The 25,978-nt window shown below is 40.9% G+C and overlaps 1 protein-coding gene across 5 annotated transcripts in view; it reads right to left on the bottom strand.

The window, feature by feature from the left end:
• Positions 1–1,715: 1,715 nt before the first annotated feature.
• sh3pxd2aa (SH3 and PX domains 2Aa) overlaps positions 1,716–25,978 on the bottom strand; it is a 96,305-nt gene continuing 72,042 nt past the window's right edge. For 3 of the 5 annotated variants that reach the window (XM_018678415.1, XM_018678417.1, XM_018678421.2), the window contains 8 exons: positions 23,137–23,250; positions 19,570–19,653; positions 14,284–14,401; positions 12,424–12,827; positions 12,279–12,293; positions 12,022–12,071; positions 11,438–11,557; positions 1,716–10,918 (listed from right to left, as the gene is read on the bottom strand). In XM_018678415.1, coding sequence (XP_018533931.1) covers positions 8,900–10,918; positions 11,438–11,557; positions 12,022–12,071; positions 12,279–12,293; positions 12,424–12,827; positions 14,284–14,401; positions 19,570–19,653; positions 23,137–23,250 — 2,924 coding nt within the window. In that variant the 3' untranslated portion in view covers positions 1,716–8,899. The remainder of the gene's footprint in view (positions 10,919–11,437; positions 11,558–12,021; positions 12,072–12,278; positions 12,294–12,423; positions 12,828–14,283; positions 14,402–19,569; positions 19,654–23,136; positions 23,251–25,978) is intronic. The other 2 variants (XM_018678416.1, XM_018678418.1) reach the window with 1 other exon arrangement.

The raw sequence follows: 25,978 nt of genomic DNA, 5'->3' as shown, positions 1-25,978 counted from the left end.
CTCGCTGTCTTTCCTGTCCACACTGGAGGAAGGCTGTATACTGGTTCAAGACAGCCATCTAGTGGACATGTACTGGTATGGTACTCTGGCCTGTGAAAGTTGTGTTTCTAAAACAACTGGGAAAAAAAACTTTGACACAAAACAAAAACAAACAAACAAAAACATTTAATAAAGCTAAAATGCTTTATATTCATTTTCAAGACATTTCCATCCATGTAATGTGGTGCAAATTATAAAAATAAAGACAGTGCTCAATTGGTACATTTCCAACTAATTAATTCCAGAATGAAGTTAATGATTAAAAATGTTTACTCGGGTATAAATGGAGCAGCACTTACAACAAAATTACTTTTTCATTAAAAATCATTATCAAATTACATTTAGTGTTTTTGGAAACCTTGGGAAATTATTAAGAAATAATGGACCTGTGAAATAAAGTGTTGCCACTTACTGGCTTTATATGGGGCTTCCAACCACATCTCACAGTCTTCAAGGTGTTACACTTTCCCCCAGTATACAACCTGCTCCATATTTAGGTCATGTGACGAGTTATCTTGTGACATCATCTGCTGAAGAAGACTGTGAGAAACAGTTTAAAAGTCTAGAGAAAACTAGTAAGTGACCTTGAGTCAAAAAAGCGATTAAGCTTTCATGCTCTTCTGTAATTTCTTACATGTATAATATCCAACTGATTAAAGCTGCACATATCTTTTTATAATCAACAATGGGTCAAATTTAAAGTGAAAGGAGTCACTCAGTGAAAAACCCACAGACAAGTATCACCCATCTCCTTAGTTCCCCTGAACTCTACAGGGCATTTTATTGTGTTTTAGCTCATTGTTTTGGTTTTAGGGCCTGCACTACACTCACTTTTTTTTTCTGTCTCACAACCTCACTGACCTGGTTTTCAGCTGCTTTCATTAAAAAAAAAAAAAAACCTCTAAAAACCCACTGTACACCACCTGCCTGGCAACAAACAAAAGACATTTAGCTGCTAAAGAACTAGATAACTAACTGGCTAACTAGTTAAAATGAGAGTCTACGTTGTTGTTAACACTGCTTTCAATGTGCAATGTTTGAAAAATGCAACATATAAAGTAATCCAGCTTGTTAGAATGTGAAATGAATTACAATTAACAGTTTTTATATGCAGAGAGAGAACTGGGCAACTTTTTATAATGTGGTATTTCTTATTTCCATATTTCAGATTACTGTCCCAGAAAAGCATGACTGATGGCCTGACCTGCTGAAACCTCCTGAAAAGCCATATTTTCCTTTTAGAGGTGAAGATTTGTGGTGCTTCTTTTGGTACAGAGGTGTAAGCATATATTTCATATAACTTCAGACACAAGTGATAAATCTCTCCACACACGTTTGGATACAGGAGAGCTAAAATTCTTGTCTCTCCTCTTTAGTGGGGAACTGGGGCTCCGAGAGCTCGTTCGTCTTCATTCATCGCTCTCAACCTCCTCACACTTTTCTCCCATAACTCATACCTTGCTATATATAACCAGCTGCGTTGTTCTGCTCCTCCACATCTAAACTCACTTAATCTGTGCCCACACAATAAGGCGAATAAAGATAAATGTCTCAATCTGTAACATTACTGTCACACACTATCTAGATGTATCATGAGCAGGAAGGGGGGTTTGTTGCTCTTTATCTGCAGTAGCACTTGTGACTGGATGTAAGAGACAAATGAAAAGAAGCCAGGATAAAACAACATAGGTAATACATTTAATATTGTTTCTCTTTTGGGCAATGCGAGATACAATGTAAACATGTACAAGATACAAAAAAAGGAACAAGACTTGTCAAAATGAAACTAGATAAGAAAATGCTCTGTTTTCAAAAGGAATGCATGTGTCCATAATGTCTCCAATCAGAAAGGAATTTGGACTGTATTTGCTTTCATTTTATTTTGTGCTAGTGCACTGGTGTATAGTATGATGCTGCTTTGAACAGATTCGTGTGTGGCCTCGTCACCGTGTGTGATTTGGTGGCCGGATGACTCACCATTGGATGATTCATTGACATTTACAGTTGTATAAAGCCTCATCATGGCATATCTTTTGAAAACAAGGAGTTTGCAAGAGTTAAAATAAAAGAATAGCACCTCCTTTGGTCCAACCCCAGGCCTGTAGTTGTTACTGTGTTTGTTAAGTGTGGTTGACATGCTGGTTATGGACTCTTTTTGTCAGAATTTACAGATCAAGAGCTTGATGGCATTGGGTTTCCAAGTTTTTTTTTGGCATGCTGATTTCCACAGCAGGGGGGTGACAAATTCTATTCTATAAATGCAACATCTGAGCTAAAAACAGGCTCCACCTTTCCATGAAATCTACCTCAGCTGCCACTCAGCATCAGTCACTTCTGACAGTTCGCCTCCACCTCAAAAATATGGCTGAGCTCCGACTGGCACCAGAGGCTCCTATGTGGAATGGCAGCAGCCGCAGTGTTTCCTGATTAGGAAGCTGTTATATCGTCTGACTGGCTAAGGTTAATTAAGACACACGGTTGTGCTAATTAGAAACAGGGATTCAAACAGAGACAAAGAAAAGTACCACAGAGACACAGCGGCATGTCTCGTTCCTCGACACAGCCTCTTCTCTGGAGCTCGGAGACAGCTCCTGCTGATGCCCGCTGGCGCGTCAAACAACTGTGATTCTGTGAGGAAGTTTTCAGAATGACATAAATAATCAGCGTTCCCTTATTCACAGGCCTGTTTTTTTTTTTTTTTACCCCAGCTGCTTGAGAAAAAGCCCTGCAGCCTTGCTAGTTCTTTTCTTTCTTCTCTTGCACTCAAACAAAAACTAGATATTAATTAAAAAACCTACAAAATCATTCCCCTAAATACCTCCCACCTGCTCCCACACACTTACTAAAACTTTCCTTTCAAACCTACCCCTCCTTCTATCAAATAACTGCCATTATTAACTCAGCAATCATTTCATTCCAGAGCTGGGTGCTGTTGACTTTTGAAGCCTGTTATTTTATTTCTTTCCATTATGAATTAAAGCATTTCATTAGATGAGAATAAACTTGAATCCTGTGTTGCACTTTTGCAACATTCAATTATTTTCGCAACAAAAACACAAAGGAAGAAGGCAGAAAAAAGCCACAAGGAATCCACCATTTGAAGCCATTTTTTCTCTTGTTCCAAAAAACTTTTTCCAACACCCAGCTCAACTCTTGCACCCTCAGGGCTACATAAGATCTGAAGACACTGACAGTATAAAAAGCTAAAACCAAACGTAGGATCAGCTCTAAAGTTTTTCTACGGACGGAGATTGAGGCTGAGAGGAGCTGCTGTAGTGTGAACTCATTTGTCTCTTTCTGACTGGCAGTTTCTTGCAAAGCAGCTTCAAAAACTCCAAGAGCTGCAATTACAACATTGTTTGGAGAAATTAGATTTCACAGCTCAGGTTTAGAAGCAAAGAACTCATTAGGTCTTGGGATTTTAGAAAGGTCAGTAAAGGAGTTTGATAAAAAATGAGCTGCCTGTTGGAAGGAATTATTTTTCAGTTTTCAGAATGGAGGTAGTGCCCACCAGTCTTTCATCTCCCTCCTATCAAAGCAGAACTCCTCTCACCTCGCCTCCTAGCATTCACTATCTGATCCATCTTGTGTCTCCCTGCGTCCTGCTCTTGCAAATTCTCCTCCATGACCTCTAACTTCTCTTCTACTGAGCGCACCTGCAAACAATCCATCTCATCATGCAAAAACACACACGTATGCAAACACTCCCCCGCCCCAAACCCTCCTAGATACCTCAATCATTTCACCACGAATAGACTGCCGAGGCTGTGTAGAGGAAGGAGAGAGATTTATATATGTGGCGAGAGCAGAAAGAAAGAGAACTGAGGGACGGAGAGAAAGAGTTGCCGGGAGGAATATGCTATGGCAGCAGCTAGTGTCTGGGAGTACAAAGCTTAAGGTGCTTTACACCTGAGATGTGCCATCCATTTGTTAAAATAAAAAGAGAGCGAGGAATAACATGAACACGGTGCCGGCGTAACAGTTTCACCGTAACTGTTTCACCCGACTGACCTCTGGGAATATGTTGGGAAACTCATATATTTCCTCTGGCATGAATGATTCCTCATCATCATGGGTATTGGCATGTGCAAAAATATTACCTCTGCCAATTCCATTTCCACTGTGCCGTGTGGATGCACGCAGGTTTAAGAGCAGTGTAGTAAAGACAGGCTGAACTGGTGAGCCATGACTGAAATAGCAAATATATTATTATAAATAATATATTATTTTGGGACATATGCTTCTTCGTTTTGTTGCTGAGAGTTACATGAGAACATTGATACCACACTCACGTCTGTATGCTAAATATGAAGCTATAGACAGGAAACAGTTAGCTTAGCATGAAGACTGAAAATAGGGGGAAATAGCTAGGTTGGCTCTGTGGAGGTAAAGAAAATCTGCCTATAAGCATCTCTGAAGGTCACTAATTTATACATTACATTGTGTTTGTTAAATCTCTACAAAAACTATGTAAAAATAACAAGTTTATGGTTTTTCAGAGAGTTATGTGCGGGACTAATTCTTTACCAGTTTCAGTGACCTCTTGGCGTTCTGCCCTCAGGTTCCTGTAAAACCACTGCTTGTTGTTGATTAGTGAGCTTTAGAGATGTGTTGCTAGGCAGATTCTAAACTTTCACAGCACCAGGCTAGCAGTTTCCCCCTGCTTTCAGTCTTAATACTATGTTAGGCTACCTGCCAGTGCTTTGTGTAAAACACGATTTGTTCAATTTACCACTCTGCTTCTTACATTACATCTTAATCTTGCTCATTAAAAAACATAAATATTTTCAAACATTTCACCATTTAACTCTCAACAAGAAAACAAATAAAGGTATTTCCCAAAATACTGTACTATTCTTTTAAGGTGGAGTTTAAATACAAACTATCCAGACAAAAGGATCTATCGATACAAGCCCCATGACAAGACAGAAACTACAGGTGTATTGGCCTGTACACACACATATTCTTTAGCACACTGACATATTCACCTGTTGCACACCAATAAGGCCTGCTGGGGCTCAGCGAAAGGAAAAATAAAGGTTTTTCTATTTTTGGTGTTCATCCTGGAAGTTGATGGATTGAACTGAAATGGCCTGAAGGAGCGTTCATCTCCCGGTCTCTTGTTTACCACTGAAACTCTCCAGTCAGTTCCAAATGTCACCTTCGCCGAGGTGATTGAAAGTCTGACTTGGTTTGACAATGGAGGGGTAAATGTCAAGAGAGGCATCCGTGTAGGTGGAGAGAGGGCACACTCCAGAGAGAAAACAAAACAAAACAAAAGAGAAGAAGAAGAGGAAAACAACAACACAAAAACAAGAAACAGGCACAAACGTGACAGCTCAGAGCAGGCCCACTGAGGCCCCTGATGATGAGCCCATGACTCTCCATCTGTGAAGAAGACCCCAGATGGCTGTAATGTCAATACAGAATGGGTCAGTGGGTTTCTGCCATGCCATTCACAAATCACTGTCCACTGCTGATCCGAGGCAGGAGGAGCAGAGATTCTCATGTTGGTTCTTATAAAAGTCTATCACGTCAGGAGATAATGAGGTGTCACATACAGCTGCTTTGGTCCAATGAGTTTTCTGATGCTTTTAGAGCCTTGCACATCTGCTCTTCTCAACAGACCTAAATATGACTTGAAATGATGGTAAAAGCTCATGACTGGCAGTTTGACCAGGAATATCTACTCCCAACAGATGTAAAACAACATTGTTCACGTTTTTGTAGACCTATGATATTTTTCCTCTCGTTAATGCATTTTTTATCTATTGCACATTTCCTCGCAGGTACATTTCAGAATTTGACAAAATGGGGCAGAGAGATAAAAGAAAAGAAAAAAAAAGTAAAAGCATGAATAAAGACCAATGCTACACAGCTAAATGTAAGTTCAACACAGAACGATTCCCTTGCAAGTAAATTCAGCTTGATCAAATAAAGCGATATGAGATAATAACATGTGCTGGAGCAAAACATTAAAAGTGATTCGACACATTTACATAATGCCTTCGTCTGGATGGGAGGAGGGCTTTTTGCCTCATAGCAAATATCAGCAGTCTAATTCTTTATTTTACTATTTATAGATACTTATTTTCATATATTGAAATGAATACAAATATCTCTCCATCTCAACTAGATGATAATAGTTTTTTTCCTGACTGCTGACTCAACATTTTGGGAGACTGGGGACCAATTAGTCAACAATATTTAATCTGTATAAAATTATACAGTGATATTTTAAGGAGTGATAGGGTGATTTGTCAAGCCATGATATTCATAATAAATATACTTAAAATCAGGCATTATGTAAAGCACAATAAAGATGAAGGAAGTGCCCGTGATTTGCTAAAGTTGCAGCACACAGCATAGAGAAAAAAGGGAACTTTTGAAATTTTCAAAAAAATAAATTATTGCCCAATACAAAACATGTGCTACAAAAATTATTTTAGCTGCACTGAAAAAAAGAGAGAAAAAAAACATTACATTTCTGCACAGTTTTTGGAGAGACTCACTGACCAGCAGTGCATTTCTTATTGCACTGAGGTAGGACAGCTGATAAATAAGCCTTATGTGGATGGGATAAAAAATAATGTTGTAGTACCTGTGACTTCCCACAAGAGGTCTCTATTTCTCCAATTCTACTCAGAGACTTTGGCATGGTCCCTGTCATTGAGAGAACTCATTAACGAGTTCCACCTCTCATTTGAGGTGAGGAAAAAAAACAATTGAGACCTTAAATAATTACAAAAGCCTATTCAATAAATAATATGCTGAGTATTCACTGCATCTTTACATTAATGCACCATAAAAACGATTTTAAAGTGCACTAATTCACAAAACAGAACAACTTCATTCCTCATTATTGTCCCTGTGTGATCACAATATAAAAAATTAACAAACACAACAAAATGAAAAAAAAAAAAAGATAACTGCGATCTAGCAGGTACTGTACTTTGTTTAATAATATGATACTGTCCAGCAGAAACATAATCAAAAGTTAGTGTTCAGCCTCATGCCAACAGTTTAGACTGTTCATTAGAAAATGTATTTCAGCAGTCTTGAACATCAGCCATTTGAAGTTGGAGTTTGCGACTTCGAATTCTCCAATTTATCTTCAGAGTTGGGGGGAATTATTAACTTGATATTTTAGGTGGCAGCTAAGTCGTATTCCTATGATATTAAAATATTAATATTATCAAAGATTTTTAAAAATACCCAAACTTTGAAACAAGATAATAAATTATGTTGTTTTTTCTTTCATATCAAAGCCAATACTGCACAACAATATCTAATATTACAATTTACTTGTTTACTTCAGTTTCAGTGGATCAATATTTGAGAAAATGTATCAAGTGCTTCCAGGTACTGATAGGAAAAGTTTTTTTTTACAGTTCAGGAACCTATTGTGATGAATACACTATTATCTGTACCATAAAATAAATAGTAAAATCATTTTTAAAAAAAAACAGCCAATGAAATGATATTTCTCTTTGGTTTGATCACATTTTGGGCTAAATGCTATGCAAATATGTCCCTGGGATTCAATTATTTCACCACATTTCCAGTACTTATTTAATACAACTCTGCAACAGCAGTATTATTATATGAATACAAAACAAAATATATACAAAGTCAATTGTTCCTGGAACTATAAACACTACAGTAAACCTAAACCATTGTAAACTAATTGTTTTCATCTTTTAAGGGTACCCGGGCCTACCCAGATATGAGGTGGTTTTGTTTTGGAGAGCACTCAAGTTACAAGTTGTTCTTTTGACTTTCCAGGAAACTGAAATATCCAACTGTTACTTTCAAGTTTCACAGGTTTTTCTTAAATATTTGTTGTCCCAGTTAGATCTAGGATTCAAAATATGAATATTAACATATTTGTGGGGGCTTGAGGGTCTGTGACAAAACTATGCTAATTTATTTTAATTTGTTTTTTTGTTTGTTTTTTTTTTTACATTATATAACTGCCAGTGTCAGATGGTACACGACACAAGACGGGGACATTGATACTTCCATTTCTAGGCTTTTGGTGGAAAACAGATGTCACAAGAAAGCAGAAATAATTCTCTAAGGAGGACTTGCATCAGCACAAGACAATATAACATGAACAATGAAACTAAATAAAAATACTGATAATGAGACTTAAATGTTGTTTTAGTTTGCTTGATGACTTGTGGCTTAAAACAAATGAATTCTCTAGTGAATTGAGTTTCTTAAATCTGTGCATTGGATCAATTAGCACACTCTAGACTGAAACTTTGCACTTTGTTGAACTCTAGTGTAGCTCTTAATTGGTGATGGAAATACTCTCGGTGGTGTTCATAGGCTTATGGCACTCTTAAGAGATTTGGTTGACGTAATGTTTTGCCATTTACCATTTAGGACCTCCATTCGGGTGATCAAATACAAAAGGCACTTATTGGCCATCATAGTCAGTGATGGGCAGGAATAGGCATAGCCATTACCCTGCTCAACGTCTGTATTAATGATGCAGACCTCTTTAAGAGGTTATCACTCCCATTCATACCATTTCATATATCAAAGACACTGTCCTCCTCACATTTCCTCACTCATGGATGACCAATCCCATATTTCTGTCTCTCATTCCCAGCCACACTCCTTATACTCCTCTTTGTATACATTTTAGTAAACCAGCACTAAAAGTGTCTTTCCTTATCTGATTAAAACATCTTTCTTTTACACACAGTTGTTTCATAAATGTACATTTTCAAGGACATATTGCTTACAGGAGATTGCAGGTAACATTCTTGAGGAGTGATGCCACCCACGTCCTTGGAGACATCAAAAGAGGGAGGTGGGATGAAGTGTAAGGGAAGGATTGGGGTCGGTTCTACTTTTTCCGCTCTAGGTAGTTGGAGGGGACCCAGCCCTTGCGGGGAAGCAGGCTGTCCTGCACCTGGCAGTACCACCATCCATTGGGGTTTCTCTCCAATACTTCCAGACAGGTGCCCTCAGTGAAACCCATAGTCTCCTCATCCCCGCGATAGTCGGCAATGGACACATACACATCCCTGCCAAGGTTATTGTGGATCACTTGGCTCTTCTCTATGGGCTTAGGCCGCACTGTGGACACAGGGATACCATTGCGTTGGTTAGCTCTGCTAAGGGCGTCCTGGACATTGCTTGTGCTGAATGTGCTCCCTGATGACCCCAGGCTGGAACGCTCAGCAGGCCTTGTCTGACTTTCAACAACTACATGTGGCCGCACAGTGCTGAAGGAGGCATTTCTGCGGACACCAAGAGTGGCAGAACCAGAACCATAGTGATCACTTCTACCAAGTGAGTCATTTCGCCTCAGAGACCCTGTCATGTAGTGGCCATCCTTGGCTGGCTGTGTTGTGGTCACAAAAACAGACTGAGGCCTTACCGCCACCTGGCGTACCCCGTTCCTCATCCGTACACCTCCGTTAACTATCCCTGATGGCTTTGAGAAGCCACCAGGAGGCTTGGAAGGAATTGGTGGGGTGTTCCTTCTCAGGCCTTGATGCTGCTGGGTTAGACCCTGAATATTGATATTATTGAGGGCCAAAACATGCTTCTCGTTTTTCTCCAGGCTGTTGGACTTACTACCACTGCTCCCATGTCCATCTGAGTCTAACCCACCAGCTTCACCCACTTGTCTGACAGGCTCCAGGTAGTACGAGGGAGCCCAGCCCTCCTCTGAGCCCCAACGGATGTACCACCAACCACTGCCTTGCTTCTCCAGAACCTCAACCTCCACCCCGGCCGGGAAGCTGACCTCAGAGTCCTGGACCTTTTTGTAGGCATCCAGGGAACGGTAGAGACTAGGGCCTTCCATGTCTGAGTCACCACGGCTCCCTTTAGAGTAAACAGAGGAAAGATCTGAGGTGCTACGTGAACACATCGAGTCCTCTGATGAGATAACAGAGGCTGTTTCAGAGTCATCCCCACGAGAAGATTTGATGCCATGTCGAAACTGACTTGTAGGTCTCAGCTGTCGCCTCAAAGAACTGATGTCCATCCTCTCAGGACTCTGGGGCTCTGATTTGGTTAGGAGTGGTTTAGGTCTGACAGAAGGCTTGGGCCTAGTTGAGGGGCTTTGACCTATTCTCTGTTCCACATCCCGGGTGAAGGCAGGACCCTTTTTGGGGCCTCTACTGAGTTCATCTGATGAAGAGAGGGGGCTGTTGTCCTGGGACCTGAGGCTGATATCTATGTGTCTGCCCAGGGTCTGACTTCTCCGATTCATCTCTGGTGTCATAGTCTTCATGGGCCTACCAGCTAATGGTGAGGATCCGGAAGGTTTTCGTGGGACTGTCGACGAGTGGTAACTCCTTGGGGAACTAGGCTCACTGGAGCCTTTGGCTGAGGTTCCTTCAATGCCGCTGCTTGACCTGAAGCCATCGTTCTCATAAATGCACTCTTCTTTAGCAACCTCTTCTACAGACCTGAAGGAGGCTCTTCGATGAGTAAACACAGGAGACGCCTTACCAACAGGAGGAGAGGCCTTGCAAGAAGGAGGGGAGCTGCGGTACTTGTCACTGACCATGCTGCTAATCTTCACATCCAGGGAGCGCTCATCCTTCAAGGAATCTGTATCAGACTCACCTTCACATCCAATTGCAGGAATATCATATTCAGGTTCTTCATACACAGGCCTGCTGGGTGGCTCTGAGACTTTGGAGGCAGAGTTAGGAGGAGGGAGAGCCTCCTCAGAGTCTTGTTTTTTGACAGGCGGAGCAGGCGGCGGGACTTTGGGCCGGGTCAAGGTGCTGGTTCGACGGCTGAGGTTGGGTTTCTTACGTTTGTCAATGTAGGAGCAGGGGGCCCAGCCCTCCATCTCTCCAATCTGCACGTACCACCAGCCTCCAGGGTTCTTCTCTATCACCTACACAACAAGGATAAAAATGCCATGTAAAAGATTTTTTTCTTTTGTCAACACATTTGTCCAACCTGCTAAACGCTGAAATGGGTTAGGGTTAAGACAAGGACAAATGCAAGGGCAAGGGTTACCATTACGTGTTAGACGATTAGATAATCAAAGACACGCTGAATTGACCCTTAGCCTAACTTAAAGCAGTACAAACAATAAAACAAACTGATTACATTATATTATATTTTCTTTCAGAGACCATTAATAATGAAGGATAACACATTGTCTAAAAGTATCAGCTCAATATAACTTTTCTAAAAAAAAAAACAAACCCTGAAGGAATCCATGTTGTTATCTTCACCTGAGCCTCTGCAGAGCAAATTCTGTCTACATCATCATGGATTCACAATCTCAAGGTCGTATCTCTATTGCCTCAGCTTTCCTGTCTATCTGGGGAGCACTCAGTAGACATACATATTCAATGAGCCCTGACTGTCTCATCTCAGTGACAACAATGTAGATCTGGCCTCTTACATCAGCCTTTTGTCCTCCACGGAAACTGATGCCATCAGAGATCGAGGACTGGAAATCTGCTATAGTGTAATACTCTGCTTCCACAGCAGGGGGCTCTGGTGGCTTAGGTAACTGGAATCCCTGTACAGCAAAGGAAGAAAGATATGAAAGGCTGACATCATAATTAGGTATCATTATATTGTATCTGACTACAACCTATGAATGAGTCAGACTAAAGACATAATAAAGATGACATTGTCAATTATTTCATGATATGACTTATGACAGCACATGATAATAATGTCATATTATATAGAATATATAAGAGTGTACAATAATAGATTAACACCAGCACCTTGTGCTGTTACTGTCTTTTAATGGTTGCTATGCCAACTCTTGCAGTAACCTGGGAGCTAATTATTTATCTTTCTTGTCATGTTGTTGTTCTTACTTATTATACTTATACTTCAGTGAAAACGTTTTCAGCTAAAACCAGTGTTTGTAAATGTACAAGAACATTCTTAATCATGGGTACATGTGATGCTTCCAGAAACATTAAAGAATGCCCTCTTGTGTATTTTTAGGTGGCAGCAGAAATGTCTTACCAAGTTGGTGTCTCTCCTTGGGGGAGGTTTTTGCCTCAGATTTGGAGACCCTGATAAACAAAATGACAGAAGATTAAAATGTTACTGCAGTGAACTCAGTCTTCAAAAGGTAAAATCTAAGGTAGGAAACACAAACAGGTCATACATTCTTAGTATGTGAGGGAATCCACACAGCAAACATTTCACAGGTTAGTGTGTGTTTAGTGATTCATTATTACATCACCACCACCATTAGATACACCAGTCATGTAGCTTACCTACAGCATCGAAGCCTACACAAATGGGAAATGACATGTCTTATTGTCTCAAAAAAATCCTCCTCCCTGTAGCTAAAGTGCATTTACTTCATTATTCACTAGTACAGAAAGCTAAATTCTTGACTATAATACCACAAATACTCACCAATTTCCACTCTATGCGGTGCCACTCTTGCAACAGCTGGGGACCCTGGCTCGCCTCTCCCTTTATTCTCATTTAGAGCAGCACTTGCTGCTATTCCTAGACATGGACTGTTGGTGTCTCGGCCTGCGCTCAGCCTCCTGCCTGTCTCGGCATTGATTTCAGAGCTATAAGGCATTGGCAGACTGATCTCACTCTTGGAGATGTGACGCTCTGGTGTGGTGCTACCTTCCCCATCTGTCTGAATGTCCTTCTCGCTGACTGACTTCTTTTGCAGTAGGTTGCTGATTTCCATGATGTTGCCGATGATCTCCACAGGGCCCGTCAAGGTCTTCTTGCGGGGGGAAAAATCCTCTTTCACCTTTTTCAAGTATGAGGCAGGGGCCCAGCCCTCTTTCCCTAAGTATCTGGAATACATAAAGAGGAAATGATTAATATTGTAGCTGAATTCTTCCATATTTAATAACATTTAGAGGGGTATTGCACCAATTTTAAACATAAAGTTTAGTTTACTCCTCCTAAGTATGTCATTGGAGTTATCTTGGACTTGAGTTTTAGACAGCATAATTTATCATTTTGATGCATGAGGCTTTAAAGCTAGCATGAGTAATGGGTATAAACCAAATTAAACCAAATAATGCTATTGCAAATGTAGGGACTAAAAATCAGGACATCTCCTCCTCTGTTGTGTGATTTTGACCATTCTGTTTTTTAATATTTACCTCAATTAGAATCACTGCAGTATGACTGAATTTGGAGGAACCATAATCTATACCTAGTAGAACCTTGCATGAAAGTATGTAATGAAATACACGCAGTAATATCCTGTGTACTGGAGAAAAACAACACTATTCTCATTCTAGTGAAGTGAGGGTACCCACAGGCAAGTAAACAGAGTGCATAATATATGCAAAGAGACACTGCTTCCCCACATTTCAACATTCATTGTTATGCTAAATGAGTCATTTTAGAGTGCTTTGTGAAACAATAAGTAATGTTCCAAATGCAACTCTGAGTCATTTGCCTCTAGGTGGGCCATTTTCTGCTCAGAGGAGATGTGATCATTCCATGACTCCAACTGTGACCACAAGGAGTCCCCATAACTAAAAAAGCTCCATGCTTGGACTTCACTGTACAAAAAAGGCCTACTGAGAGCAACATGACTCAGAAGTACATCTGGAGGATTATTTCTTATTGGACAAGGTGCTCTCAAATGGTTCTTCGTGCATTGCAGTGCAGAGAAGTGAACAAGCTGTTTGAACAGGCAGTGTGTTTATAGAGTACATATTGGCCATATACCATGAATATCATACCAGCATAAACACCTTAAACAGGGACTCTGTATGTATGCCTGTGTATATATAAGCAGGTATACTCTTATGTGTATGTGAGATGCCATGAGACAGCATGTGATAGTAATCAGTTGTGCAGTGGAGCTCCACTCTTATGCCCCCGGGGATACAAGGAAACAAACAACTGGCAGGAAATACACACTGGCTTGGTAAACAACACACACATGAGCAAATATGTAGAGAGGCACACACACACACACACACACACACACACACACGAGAAGTCCCAGGCAGAACAGCCAGTTCTGTGGAGAGCACCATATGTTAATGGTTTCTTCTCAATACCATTACGCAAATGAGAGCTGCAGGAAACCGCTGCCTTGATCACAGCACTAAACAATGACTTCTACGAACAATGTCAGTGTTCTCTGAGGACTCGTTCGCTTTGAAATTGGATGGAATTAGACAGATTCCATTTTTCTTGTTTAGCTGCAGGGAACTTGGGATTGATGCTCCTTACAGCAGCGGCTCTGTCACCTGATGCAGCATTTATGCATCAGTGTTTTCTCACCTGATGAACCACCAGCCCTCCAGGTTCTTTTGGATGACCTCCACGGTGACCCCTTTCTCAAAGCTGACTTCATCCTTCCCTTGACTGGTGTATGGCTGTATCGTCACATATTTCTCTTCTGGGGATCAGGAGGGGTAAAGGAAAAAGAGACAAAGTGAGTGAAATGTTATCATTAAACATTCTTACATTGTTAGCTTAAACCACTGTGTAGTTTACATCGTTCCAAAAAGCCTTACGAGGGGAAAAATGGTGAGTGTGACCTACTTAAAATACTCTGGCTATTTCCATACCAATACAACCCTCTCCCCCTTGTCCCTCACAATACTATCAAACGGCTCCCTCTACTGGCTGAACCTCTCCCCCTTGCTGCTTGTTTCTTATCCACACTAGACCTCATTCAAGTTGTTTAAACTCTGATCCAGTGTTCGTTTCTCTCCAGAGGGAGATTCCTTGTCTAGCAGCAGGCCTACATCAAGGCCTCCCTGGAGGAGAGAACATATTTGGACCAAGATCTCCCTACTCAGATCCCTATCTGACAGCCACTTCTCTCTCACGCTCTGCTAGGCTTCTAAGACCCTGTAGGGAGGGAAATCCTACAGTGGGTTTAGTGGGGAGCAGGAGAAGGTTAGGGGATTTATAAGCACCAAGACAAGAGAAAGGAGCGGAGAAGGAGACAAAAGATTAGTAGATAGATCAGACCAGGCTTCTCAGCAGTGCAAGAGGTGATCAGTGGACAGCACACTGATTCATTTCACTGTTTGATAAATTGGTGCAGTGCACAAAGGAGAAAAAAATTATCTACACATGTAATTTGATGATTTTGGTGGCAGAAAATGTGGCAGAAGGGAGAAAGAAACTACTATGGGAAGGGATTTAAACATTATAGAATACATGAGACCTGAGTTAGAGAAGAGAGAATGTGACCTTAGATGGCTGAAGGAGGCTGTTAAAGGAAATGTGAGGGGCAGGGATAATATCTCAGAGGCATGTATGCACATGCTTATTCATGTATGCATGCTTTCAATAGATGCATACACCTTCTCTTGCCTATCATTTCAGAACAGCTGAGGTCAGTAATGTGGAGGGGAGTGGAATGTCTGGCCTCGAACCTGTGTGTCTGTGTGTAGGGATTGGAGTGAGTACTTGCAGATGGACAGGGAATAACAAATGGGTGGCTTACAGACAAATCTGGAACGCCTACCTAAAATGTGTGTGCTTGTTGTAGATTATCATGTTGTTGCTTTTAATTCCCTGAGGACCAGAATAAAGAATTAAAGATTAAATTGATCACATCTATTATTCACATCTGTGTGTGTGTGTGTGTGTGTGTGTGCGTGTGTGTGCGTGTGGTTCATGGGCTGTCCACGTGCCTCAGTGTCCATCTCTGTCTGTGTATGTTGGCGCTGGTGTCACACTGCAGGGACAGAACAGTGAGTTGAGTGGGTGGTCAGCGGGACTCTATAAATCAGATTAGGGACCTGCTGTAAAAGCACAGACTGTTGTCAGCGGGGCAGAGGGAGGGAGGGAGGGAGGGAGGCTCGTATTGAACCTCAGAGCAAAAGACATCACCCCTGCCGAGCGCACAATGAGGTCACTTTGCCATCAGTAGCCAATTTGCACTCTGAGAGAGGTCAAGACACCCTAACCTGGCTTTGTGTCAGAGCAACAAAAGGAGAAGTTCAGTAATTTAATAAAGAGCTCCAAAATGTGCCCTTATTTTATTGTCTACATCTTGGGATCGTGTCCTTGTCTTCTTTAGGAAGCATCCCGTAAAAGGCAAAGAAATCTGTGTCAGCAAACAGGCTGCAGAGTGTACGACTGCTTTCTTCCATTAGCAAATTACATCCTCTGAGAACATAAATCCTATGTGATCAGTCTTTGTTTTTGTCCTTTGCCAGTGCTACTAAATCAAACTGTATCTCGAGTGTCTGTGCAGAGCTGTAAAACCTCATTCACCCATTTCTTATCGCCAGCTCAGCAATGCATTATCAGGCAGGGACAGTGGTGCCTCCATTCACAAAGCATAGAGGGGGATTGGGGGTGACAAGAGAGTGTGGAGGATAAGGATAGGAGAAAGGTTTAAAGACTGAAATTTGGTCCTAGCTGGAAGTAATTCTTATTTTCTTAACAGTGCTACAACTTTGAAGATAACATACACTTAATCAGACCAGTTTCCTATACTCTCCGGTAGTTGTCTTAACTTTCTGGCACTCATATTATTCCCAATATCTACCCCAAGCCATCTGGTGTACCAAGCATTTCAGCACAATCACAACCACTACCTGTGTGTTCAGGTCAAACTGAGGAACAGTTGAAGTGAAAGTTAAGTGAAAAGCATGCAGACAGCGTACAGTAAATGGACAACATGTCGGCAGACAGTAATACAGTCACAAAGCAGAGAGTTGTGGTGAATGAAAAGTTGGAAAATCCACAGAAACTAAGTTTGACATGACTCCAGTCAGCAGCAGCTGCAGTTTTCATGGTGAGACTATTTTCAATGGTGGAAAAGGAGCCACTGGTCCAGGAGCCGTTAGCTTGTTTGCAACGTAGCCAGTAAAACTCACTGCCATGTGAAACTCTTGTGTCCTCAGTTTCTCTCAAGTCCTTTCTAACCTTACATGAGGTCTTATCAGTATGTTTCCTTCAACCAATAAATCATGGAGGTACACTGCAGCGTTTCAAAATCCCTATCTAAACTAAACAAAGTTTGCCTACTGAATGCTACAAAAGAACTTGCTACATAAATAGGTCAGAAAAAAACATAAAGCTCCAGCACTTGTAGTGCACAAAGCTGTCGGTCCAAACAATCATCATGTTTTTGGACCTTCTGAGATCCAAATGCCAACAAACAAGTCTGGATACCAAGCGATGTGTTTCAAACTGTTCATTCGATTCTGACACACAAAGCATCTTCATGACAGAGCTTTGAGGTTATAAAGCCTTGCCACAGTTGAAACCCATGTAGTGTCAGCTGTTAGTGTGCTTTAACAGTGGGATATGCTTAAAACTAGTTTGTACGAAGACTACATCTAAACAAAAAAGTGTTTATACCTGTTCTGAATGGCCACACTTGATGATGGGTTAGAAAGCATCATAAGCACTACTAAGAAGAGGCGGATGCACAAATGGGAATACTGGACACACTTTTGGGGATACATTGTGTCATTTGATTGTACACATAAAAAACCATTTGGAAGTGATACAGTAAGTTCAAGTGTAAAGAAATGTGGCTTAAAATTGAGGATCCATCACACTGTACAAAACAAAAAGAGTAAACAAAGTAATACAAAATGTGAGTTGAAATATTGCCTCTGCTCTCAGAAAGTAAAATCTAGTAAAATCTAGGTGTCTTAAACAGTAGGTGCTGGAACAGGGCCAAAAGTGTTTCATACCCTCATTTTCTGTTGGTGACAGCTAGCTGGGTGACTCATCTACACTCTTTAGAAGTTGAGGTCTGTGTGATTAAAACCAGTCAGCAGATTGGGCTGCTGCCCCATTTTCTCACTTTCCACTGGCTCATTAGGGCCAGGTCTGACTGTTCTGGGAGACATGTCTAGTTAGGTAAGATTCCAGCAGACCTGCCTAACACCGTTCCCTTGAACTGATGTACTATATGCTTCATATGCTTTGATTCCTGTCCTTGAATGGTGGTAAACTGTAAACAGTAAACCTTTGATATTTGCCCTTTAGCCACTCAAACCTGTGAGTAAAAGGTTAGTCAATGTCAGTGTGTGTTTGTAAAAGAAGCAGGGGCCCAAGTTGTTTTTACATCAGTGTGTTTTTGTCCTGTACAGTCCCTGTGTGCTCTCTGGAGTAGAACCACATGCTATTTGACCTGAGTTTGCCCTGTTTCATCTCCTCTGATTAATCACTGATCTATGCCCTGCTGCCCACTGGTCAGGGAGACAGTGGTCTCTGGAGTGGGCTATATTATGATGATGAGAAACAAAGATTGTTGTTAGAGCATTTACAGGTTCCATAAATACGGTCATGGAACAGGTTCCATAAATAAAGCATAACTAAAAGGCGTCTGTTAGAAGTCCCTGACTAATCCTGGAACCAGACAGGTGCCTAACTGAAAAGTCTGAGAGACGTCTGGATTAGAAAGCGCCAACTTGCCCCCAAGAGAAGTGACTGTGTTTCTTCAGACATAGACTCATGTCTCTCTTTCAGCATTAAAGCAGCAGTGACTCGACAAAACCACAGGTATCCTGCCAAATGCAATGAAAAGCATTCAAGAACATTTTAGTGTTTGCCTTTTTTCAAGAACTACAAGCAAAAATGTGAAAGTCTTTAACAACATTTTGAACCTGAGGGAGCTTGCTTTAATTAAGCAGCAACACTGTTACACAATCATTTATGTTCACAGGGCTCAGTGGCCGTCAAGGTTGTTGCGTTTGTGCTGTGGGAGCTGAATAGCCTTAATTATCCAAATCTGTTTAATACACTCCAATTATTTTGTAGCTCAGTGTCAGCTGAAGAGCTTCCCAGTTTGATGGAGTGAGACTTGAGATTTTACTGTCAGAGCTGACTCATGGCCACCCAATATGCTGCTCCTGGTAAATCCTTGAGGCCAGTTGTTGTTGGTCGACTGGTGAGGATGTAAATAAGATTGTTTATCGTGTGGCTGCAAAATATGTGAAAGTACAGGGGAGTGGGGCCACAGGAGGGGCTTGTATATTGTTTTTACAGTATAAGGAGAAGGAGTGTTCTGTAAATCATTTTCTATGTACAACAGGCAAATACAGACCAAATGAAATCAAAAATATGTTCAGAAATACAACATAAAAAGCCAAACTTCATTTTCACTGTAGATATCACACTAAGGTGATATTTAATGACAGATAGTGATAGATCATTATTTGACAAATTAAACGGCACACTATGCACAGAATACACGACGGTTGTAAGATCAACATGTCCAGAAAGAATTCTAAAGTGTATTCAACTTAAAAGAGACATTGTCTGCTCCTGTCACTATACTTGAGTTGCTGTATTCATATTTGAAAGTCTGTAGGTCTCACACAACAAAAGGTTTCCTTTGAGCAAAACTCTCCACAGGATTCATTCATGTCATGACAGGAGGAGTCCTGCATTTAAAGGGGATGAAAGCAGAGAATGTGATTGGCAATGATTGTCACAACCTCCGACGCAGCCACCTATAATAATATATTCAAGTTCTCCACAAGCACTGTCTAGGCCATAAAAAAGTGTGGCCTGGCATGCCCTGCCTCCAGTGGCCATGTGTATTGTGTGTGTGAGTGTGCCCTCTGTCTCTATGTTCACCTCTGCTCTGCTGGCGGTTGACTATACCCCCGAGGGTCCAACGGCGGTCCAGCCTCTTCAGATGCGCCTTGCGTCTCTTAGTAACTGATGAGGATGAGGAGCAAACAAAAAGAGAAAAAAAGGAAACAAACATGGAGTTAGTGTGGGAAGCATAAATTAGCAAAAAAGCTGTTGTTAGTAGCACAGAAAAGGCTTCCAAGGGACAATGACAAATAAACAACTGCTGTAGAACAAGTATGAAGCCAGTAGATCATGTTTTGCAGTGTTTACATGGTTCAAAACATATTCTGCAATTGAATCTAAGTCATATCTTTTAATTACTGAAATGTTAAGTGTAAAAGCAAAAATCTAAATTCCAGGTGAAGGATTAGCTTCCTTCTTATTTATTTAGTATGGATTGTGCCTCACCACCATGTGTTGTACTGTATTAGTATTTATTGTTGAAAGTTCTGTACTTTAATACGGTGCTTTAGGGTGTTTTTTCATTTGACAAGGGACAGCAGAATGTACTTTAACCTACTAGTTTAATATGTAAACCTGTACAGCAACAAACAGCAAATCCCATCTTAACTTTTAATAGTGGCAGAGAGCTCTTAATTTAACCTACACTGACCACACTTAAACCCCACCTCCCTACCCTCTCATGAATGTGAAGCAAAAACAAAAATCACAGCTGCCTTCAGCTGACAGTGGCCGTCAGCAAGTTTTTCCATATTTCTCTCCCCACACATATCATCAGAATCAGCTAGCAGACATCGCGGTCCCAGTGTTAGGTTTCACTCTGACAGGAAGGTAAGTAGACAGCTACAGTGGGACTGTCATAAAACACACACAGCTTTCTCCTTACAAGTCAGACAAAGTGGCGAATGAGAATTCCCACTCAAAATTCTGTGTGTGCCATCCAACCACAACCATCACCTAAATTGGGAATTTTTCCCAAATAAATTCTAACATCATTTGCTTAGACTATGTAATGTTTTAAAAGGGGTTAAATGCCTTTTACAATATCCCAGAGTCCAAGGTGGCATCTCTAAATTACTTGTTTTGTCTGATCAACACTTACAATGATATAAAACAGGGAAAAGGAACAAACATACAACATTTGTAGTGGTTTCTTGACTCCACAACACAAATCCATAAATGAGGAACACATTTTGAGCACCCAGCTGAGCATAGACATATGCAAGGATCCATTTATGTGTATATATACTATAAACTTGCATCTTATCTTATAATTTCTCCCTATAATGGAGTCCAAAAACCTGTATATCCCGAAAGGAATCTGCCATTGCAGTGAGAATATTTTAACCTATTTCAAACAGAAATCAGCTCATTTCAAGATTTTAGAAATGAGTGTCCAAACAAAAAGGAAGTGTTTAAAACAAAAACAATAAGGTAGGTTGACAATAACCTGATTATGATAATGATAATTAGCAAATCAGGCAGCTAACATTACTATATTCTCCACTGAAGAGTTGAGATGAGCTGACAGAACAGATCATATTGATAAAAGATGTTAATTGATGAGGTCTACATACAGCATCTCAGAGTTTACATAGTCTGTAGCTGTTGTGTGCTGAACTCTCGACCTCTTTCACTCCTTATTAGTTCAAACCCTGTATAATAAAGTAGCAGTCACAATATGATGAGTCATTTTCCTATCTTAGTGCGTTCTCTGAGGCCACACAAAGAGCAAACACATTAATGAGGGGAAGGATGGATAGAAACAACACTTGTCTTTTATCTATCTTGCAACTGTGGTAAACTAATTTCTTCTCTGTCACTCAGTTTCCCCATCCTCTGTCCTCTCTTCACCTTCACCCTCCTATCTCTCCATCTTCCCTTCCGCTCGACATCCGCCCTCGCCCTTTGTGAGCTTCTGCTACTTGTCATTTCCTCTCTGCTTCCTATCCATTCCACTGAGCGCCACCCTACTCCTGTTGACCTCCTAATTGAAATATCAGCTAAGGGAAAGGCACAAGGGGAAATGTTATTTCGAGGTAATTTCAGCGTGGCCAGGGCTGTGTCTGTCTGTTCCTCTCCAGTGAGCTGTGCTGTCAGTGGAATTAGGTTACAGACCACGCAGATATAATGAGATGTAAGAGACGACGGGAGGCAAGAAGAGGGAGATCAGAAATAAGAAGCGACGATGTGTGCAAACACGAAGACACCAGGCCTAATGGGAAAATGGGGGCCACTGATAGAGGAAGGGGGGTGGAGGGGAAGTACATCCCACATAAATTCACTTGAGTGCATTTGTTAACAGTGGAGGAAGACAGTGACATAACCAAATGTAATGAGAGAGTATCCCTTTTAACACAGCTGCCAGATCCTAAGGCAGCACAATCTGAATATGTCTTGGAGATGTGAGCCCTGCATTTGAAAAGAGCCACTCTGTTATCACCTGCACCTATTATGGATAAACATGTGTCAGCGCACAGCAATAAGACCAACTATCAGAAGGGTTTGTAGACTTGGTCTGCTTAGATGGTTGTGGTCAACAGTCATAAAATCCAGGGTGCTCAAGGCCACAGCACAGCATGAATAGGTAAATTACTTGGCTTCTCAGTCTACAGGCTACATGCACTCCGCTACCAGTACATATGCACCTTTGTGGACTTAAAAGCATCTATTTATGTTCTCATTTCAGAACAGGTTCACTATGCTAACTGGATCTGAAATACCTGTGTGTGTTTTTTTCTTTTTTTTAATCAAAGAGCTCCTGCTGCTGTGAGTAAGATTAACCTGCAGTAAACAGGATTCTAAATCAAATCTAAGTATCTCTGAACAACAAAGAAATACAATACAAATATCCAATCCACAGGCAACCAATGTGACACATCCATTATGTTGCTATTTCACCTACAGCATAGGGGATAATAAGAGATGTAACTGTTACAGGCAACATCTATGACATGTGTGAGTGTAAACATAATCCAAGAAATGAATTGAGATTAACAAATAACAGTAACTGTGACAACCATCCTTATAGCACTGTGTGTTTTTATATGTGTGTGTGTGGGTCTTTCAGAATGTGCACAGTTCATTGAAGCAATTTTGGCTCGCACATCGTGTTAATGAGAGACGGAGGTTGTCTTGAGTTTTGCAGGTACTTTTAAGCATGCATGTGTGCATATTTAGGAATCTATTGGATTCCTTTGAAAAAAAAAAGCAGAAAGGGGCTTATGACACAGTAATGAAATGCTGTCGGCAGTCAGACTAAACATTCGGGAGGAAAAAGGTCACAACAAAATGAGGCTCCTGCAAGAGCTGCAGCCTCTCGGGGGAGATGAAAGGAATTTTCTGTGGTGCCAAAATATTGCAAACCCTTTGGCTACAGTCTGGTACCATTTGACCATGGTGCTGCGACTAGTAAAGTAACTTCTGTTAACTACTTTTAGCGTTAGAATGAGCACAGGAAAACCACTCACTAAAAGCCATTACTGAGAAATCATGGCCTGTTCCACACAGACTTCTCAAATAACGAGTCAGCCAGAATGACATTTATCTTTTTCTGTGTTTTATGAACCTAATAATGTGGTGTTTTTTGTGTGTGTCTGTGCTAACCTTCTCCAGTCCTGGAAGTGCCAAGATCCAAGTCATCTCTGGTTCCATTCTGGGAGTCCAGGTATGTGGCCGGCACCCAGCCCTGCTCCTCTGCTGTGCTAACAAACCACCAACCTAAAGAGAGAGACAGAGAGATGAACACATTAGCACTGCTAACAATCGTCATGGCCTCAGGGATGGCAGTGAGCATCACTCCCACATGGTGATTTACATCAAACAATGGAAATTACAATGTCACTGTCATTTGTCAGTCGTGGCATAACGTACCGTGACTGTGAATGAGCGTGCTTTGGCACTATTGCATATTCAGCCTGTGTATAATACTATACTCCTAATATGTTGGGCTTGTCTGTATCAGCATGACAGAGAGATCTGAGGCGGACTCATGGCGGCTGGATATTTCACCTACTTGGAAAGCTCTCACCATTACTAAACCAGACTCTGAAAGAAGCTGGAAAGAAAAAAGTGCTGGAGCTTGAAGCAAAACATAGATCATCAGAGGCTTTAAAAGCACTTAGTAATTATGAAGATTAATGTGTTAATATTTTACTTTTCATGATTGCTCATTATGTACTACGTAGCGCTGCCGTCATCCCCAAACTGTGGCTCCAAGTTGGGCAAATCAACATTACGCAGTACAAAAACCTACAAGACTACAAGTCTACAGACATGCAAGCTGCACAGTGAGACTGTATCCTGAGTTGTGCATGAGGTACAACTTAGTTTAGTGTGTTAGCATGCTAACATTTGTTAATTAGCACTATACACAAAGTATAGCTGAGGTTGTTGGAACTGCCATAGTTTTGGTTTTTGGTCATACACCAAAGATTTTGACATGATGTTAGAGTTACAAGTATTGTTCAAGATTTATCTTCAGGGGACCATAAATGCAATCTTTACAAGAGTTGTGGGGATATTTCACTTAAACTAAAAAAAGTGTTAAAGGGCTGGTGGCTCTAATGGAAAAGCTGAGGGATCAAAGTTATTAGGATTCATTCTCTGGGTAGTAGGAATGTCTGTACAAAAGTTTGTGCCAGTCAATTTGATCTGATGATTTTTTTTTAAAATGTGACGTGTTTTAAATGTTAAATGAAGACAGGGAATCAACAAAGGTACTGCAATTGGTGTGTTTATGTTCACTTAGACTCAGCCATTTATATCTAGGGAGCAGGTCTTCTTCCACAGAGTCTGCCATGTTGTGCCACCATGTTTCTATATTAGCCCAGAGCGGACAAACCGAACGCCTTTCGTGTTTTTACACTGACGAAGAGAAATAAAGGAGAGAGTACATGTCAGCTATTACCTGCAGTTTTACAGACTTATGTTTGAACACAACATCTAAATATAGCTATATAAATGAACCTCTTCACTTGACAGACTAGTCAATGCTATAGTTAACATTATTTTGTAACCTGATGGCCACTGTAGACTCCAACATGTTTGAAAAGGGAGGGGTAAGGGGTAAGCAATCTGCGTTCTCATGGCTAAATCCTACACGCTGGTCCTTTAAAGTGTACCAGATTTTAACATAAATTGAATCAATAGTTGATAAGATATTTCACTCCAAAAACAAAATTGCAACTTAACCTTGGTTGGGAGATCACCTTAAGAAATAGTCTTCTTACTCTTGGGAGCATGAATGTTTATTCAAAACTCCATTGCAATCAATCCAGTAGCTGCTGAGACATTTTAGTCTGGACCAAATGATTGATTGACTGACCAGCATTGTCATCTCCAGAGCCCTACCACTTGCAAGGCTAAAGATGGCTTGGAGAAGCACACTACATATTATGCTGACCTGCTGCCATTAGATTCTCGAGATCTTTGCAGCCTCATTCCTTAATGACACATTACTGCTTTACTGAACAGTCAAAGAACTCTACACACTAGATGGGAACTTGCTGCGAGGTTGACACTTTCCCAGACTACCTATCCTTTGTTTCTTTTCCACAGCTCTGACTGATCCTGTGTCTTCAGGGAGTCTCATAGAGCGGAAAGGCTTCCCACTCAGGAATGAATCAAATATCATGGCACAACACTGCACTGCACTTGAATTAAAGTTTACTTGCGTCATCCATACCCTGACCAAAGTTGTAGATCTTGTGCTTTTAGTACAATGACTAATGAGAGGTTTGTGGTGACATCTTCACTATTCTGTTACAGTACTCATTACGCTGACTTGTCACAATTACAAAAACACTCACATCACTTTGGGTGGCAACCAAAACCAAGAGAACCGATCATGATTACACTGATCACATTTTGACAGCTAATGTGTCTTTCCTCTAGCTAATAGTGTGCTTACCACTCTAAGTCAAGGCCCGCTGAGTATTGCCTTCATAGTACTGGGATCATATCTATGAGACTAAAAAAGCTGACCACTTGTCTGGATACAACCCCATGCATGACACATTCTTCCAACATATACAGTGCAAGCAAGAGTGAGATTATGGATAACATCACTGTACTTTTTACCATGGAAAACTGATAAAAGACATATTTGTATTTACAGCAACACTGTGTAAGAATGACTTTGGGAAGGCACTGCAGCTCTGCTAAAGTATGCAGTACACAGTATGCAATGCCTTACTGTTTGCTGTATGTTTGATACACACACCCTAAATGTCATCACTGTCTCTGGGATTTAAATGGGCAACCCTGCAGTCTAAAGTGCTCAGAATTGTCTCAAGTGTCTTTTCAGTAAATCTGATTGAATGCTTAAGTGCAGTAGAAGATACAGTCTTTAAAAACGATGAGTGGAAACCTTTCCACAAAAATGGCAACAAACTCATTTTTCTTTCTCCAAATAAGTCCAACGATTAGGTCATCACTTCTCCAATGT

This window comes from Lates calcarifer, linkage group LG5 (assembly GCF_001640805.2).
Source record: "Lates calcarifer isolate ASB-BC8 linkage group LG5, TLL_Latcal_v3, whole genome shotgun sequence".
In the NCBI taxonomy this organism is placed as follows: domain Eukaryota; kingdom Metazoa; phylum Chordata; class Actinopteri; family Centropomidae; genus Lates; species Lates calcarifer.
The sequence above is the reverse complement of the archived record's forward strand: the minus strand, read 5'-3'. Positions and strand labels throughout refer to the sequence as shown.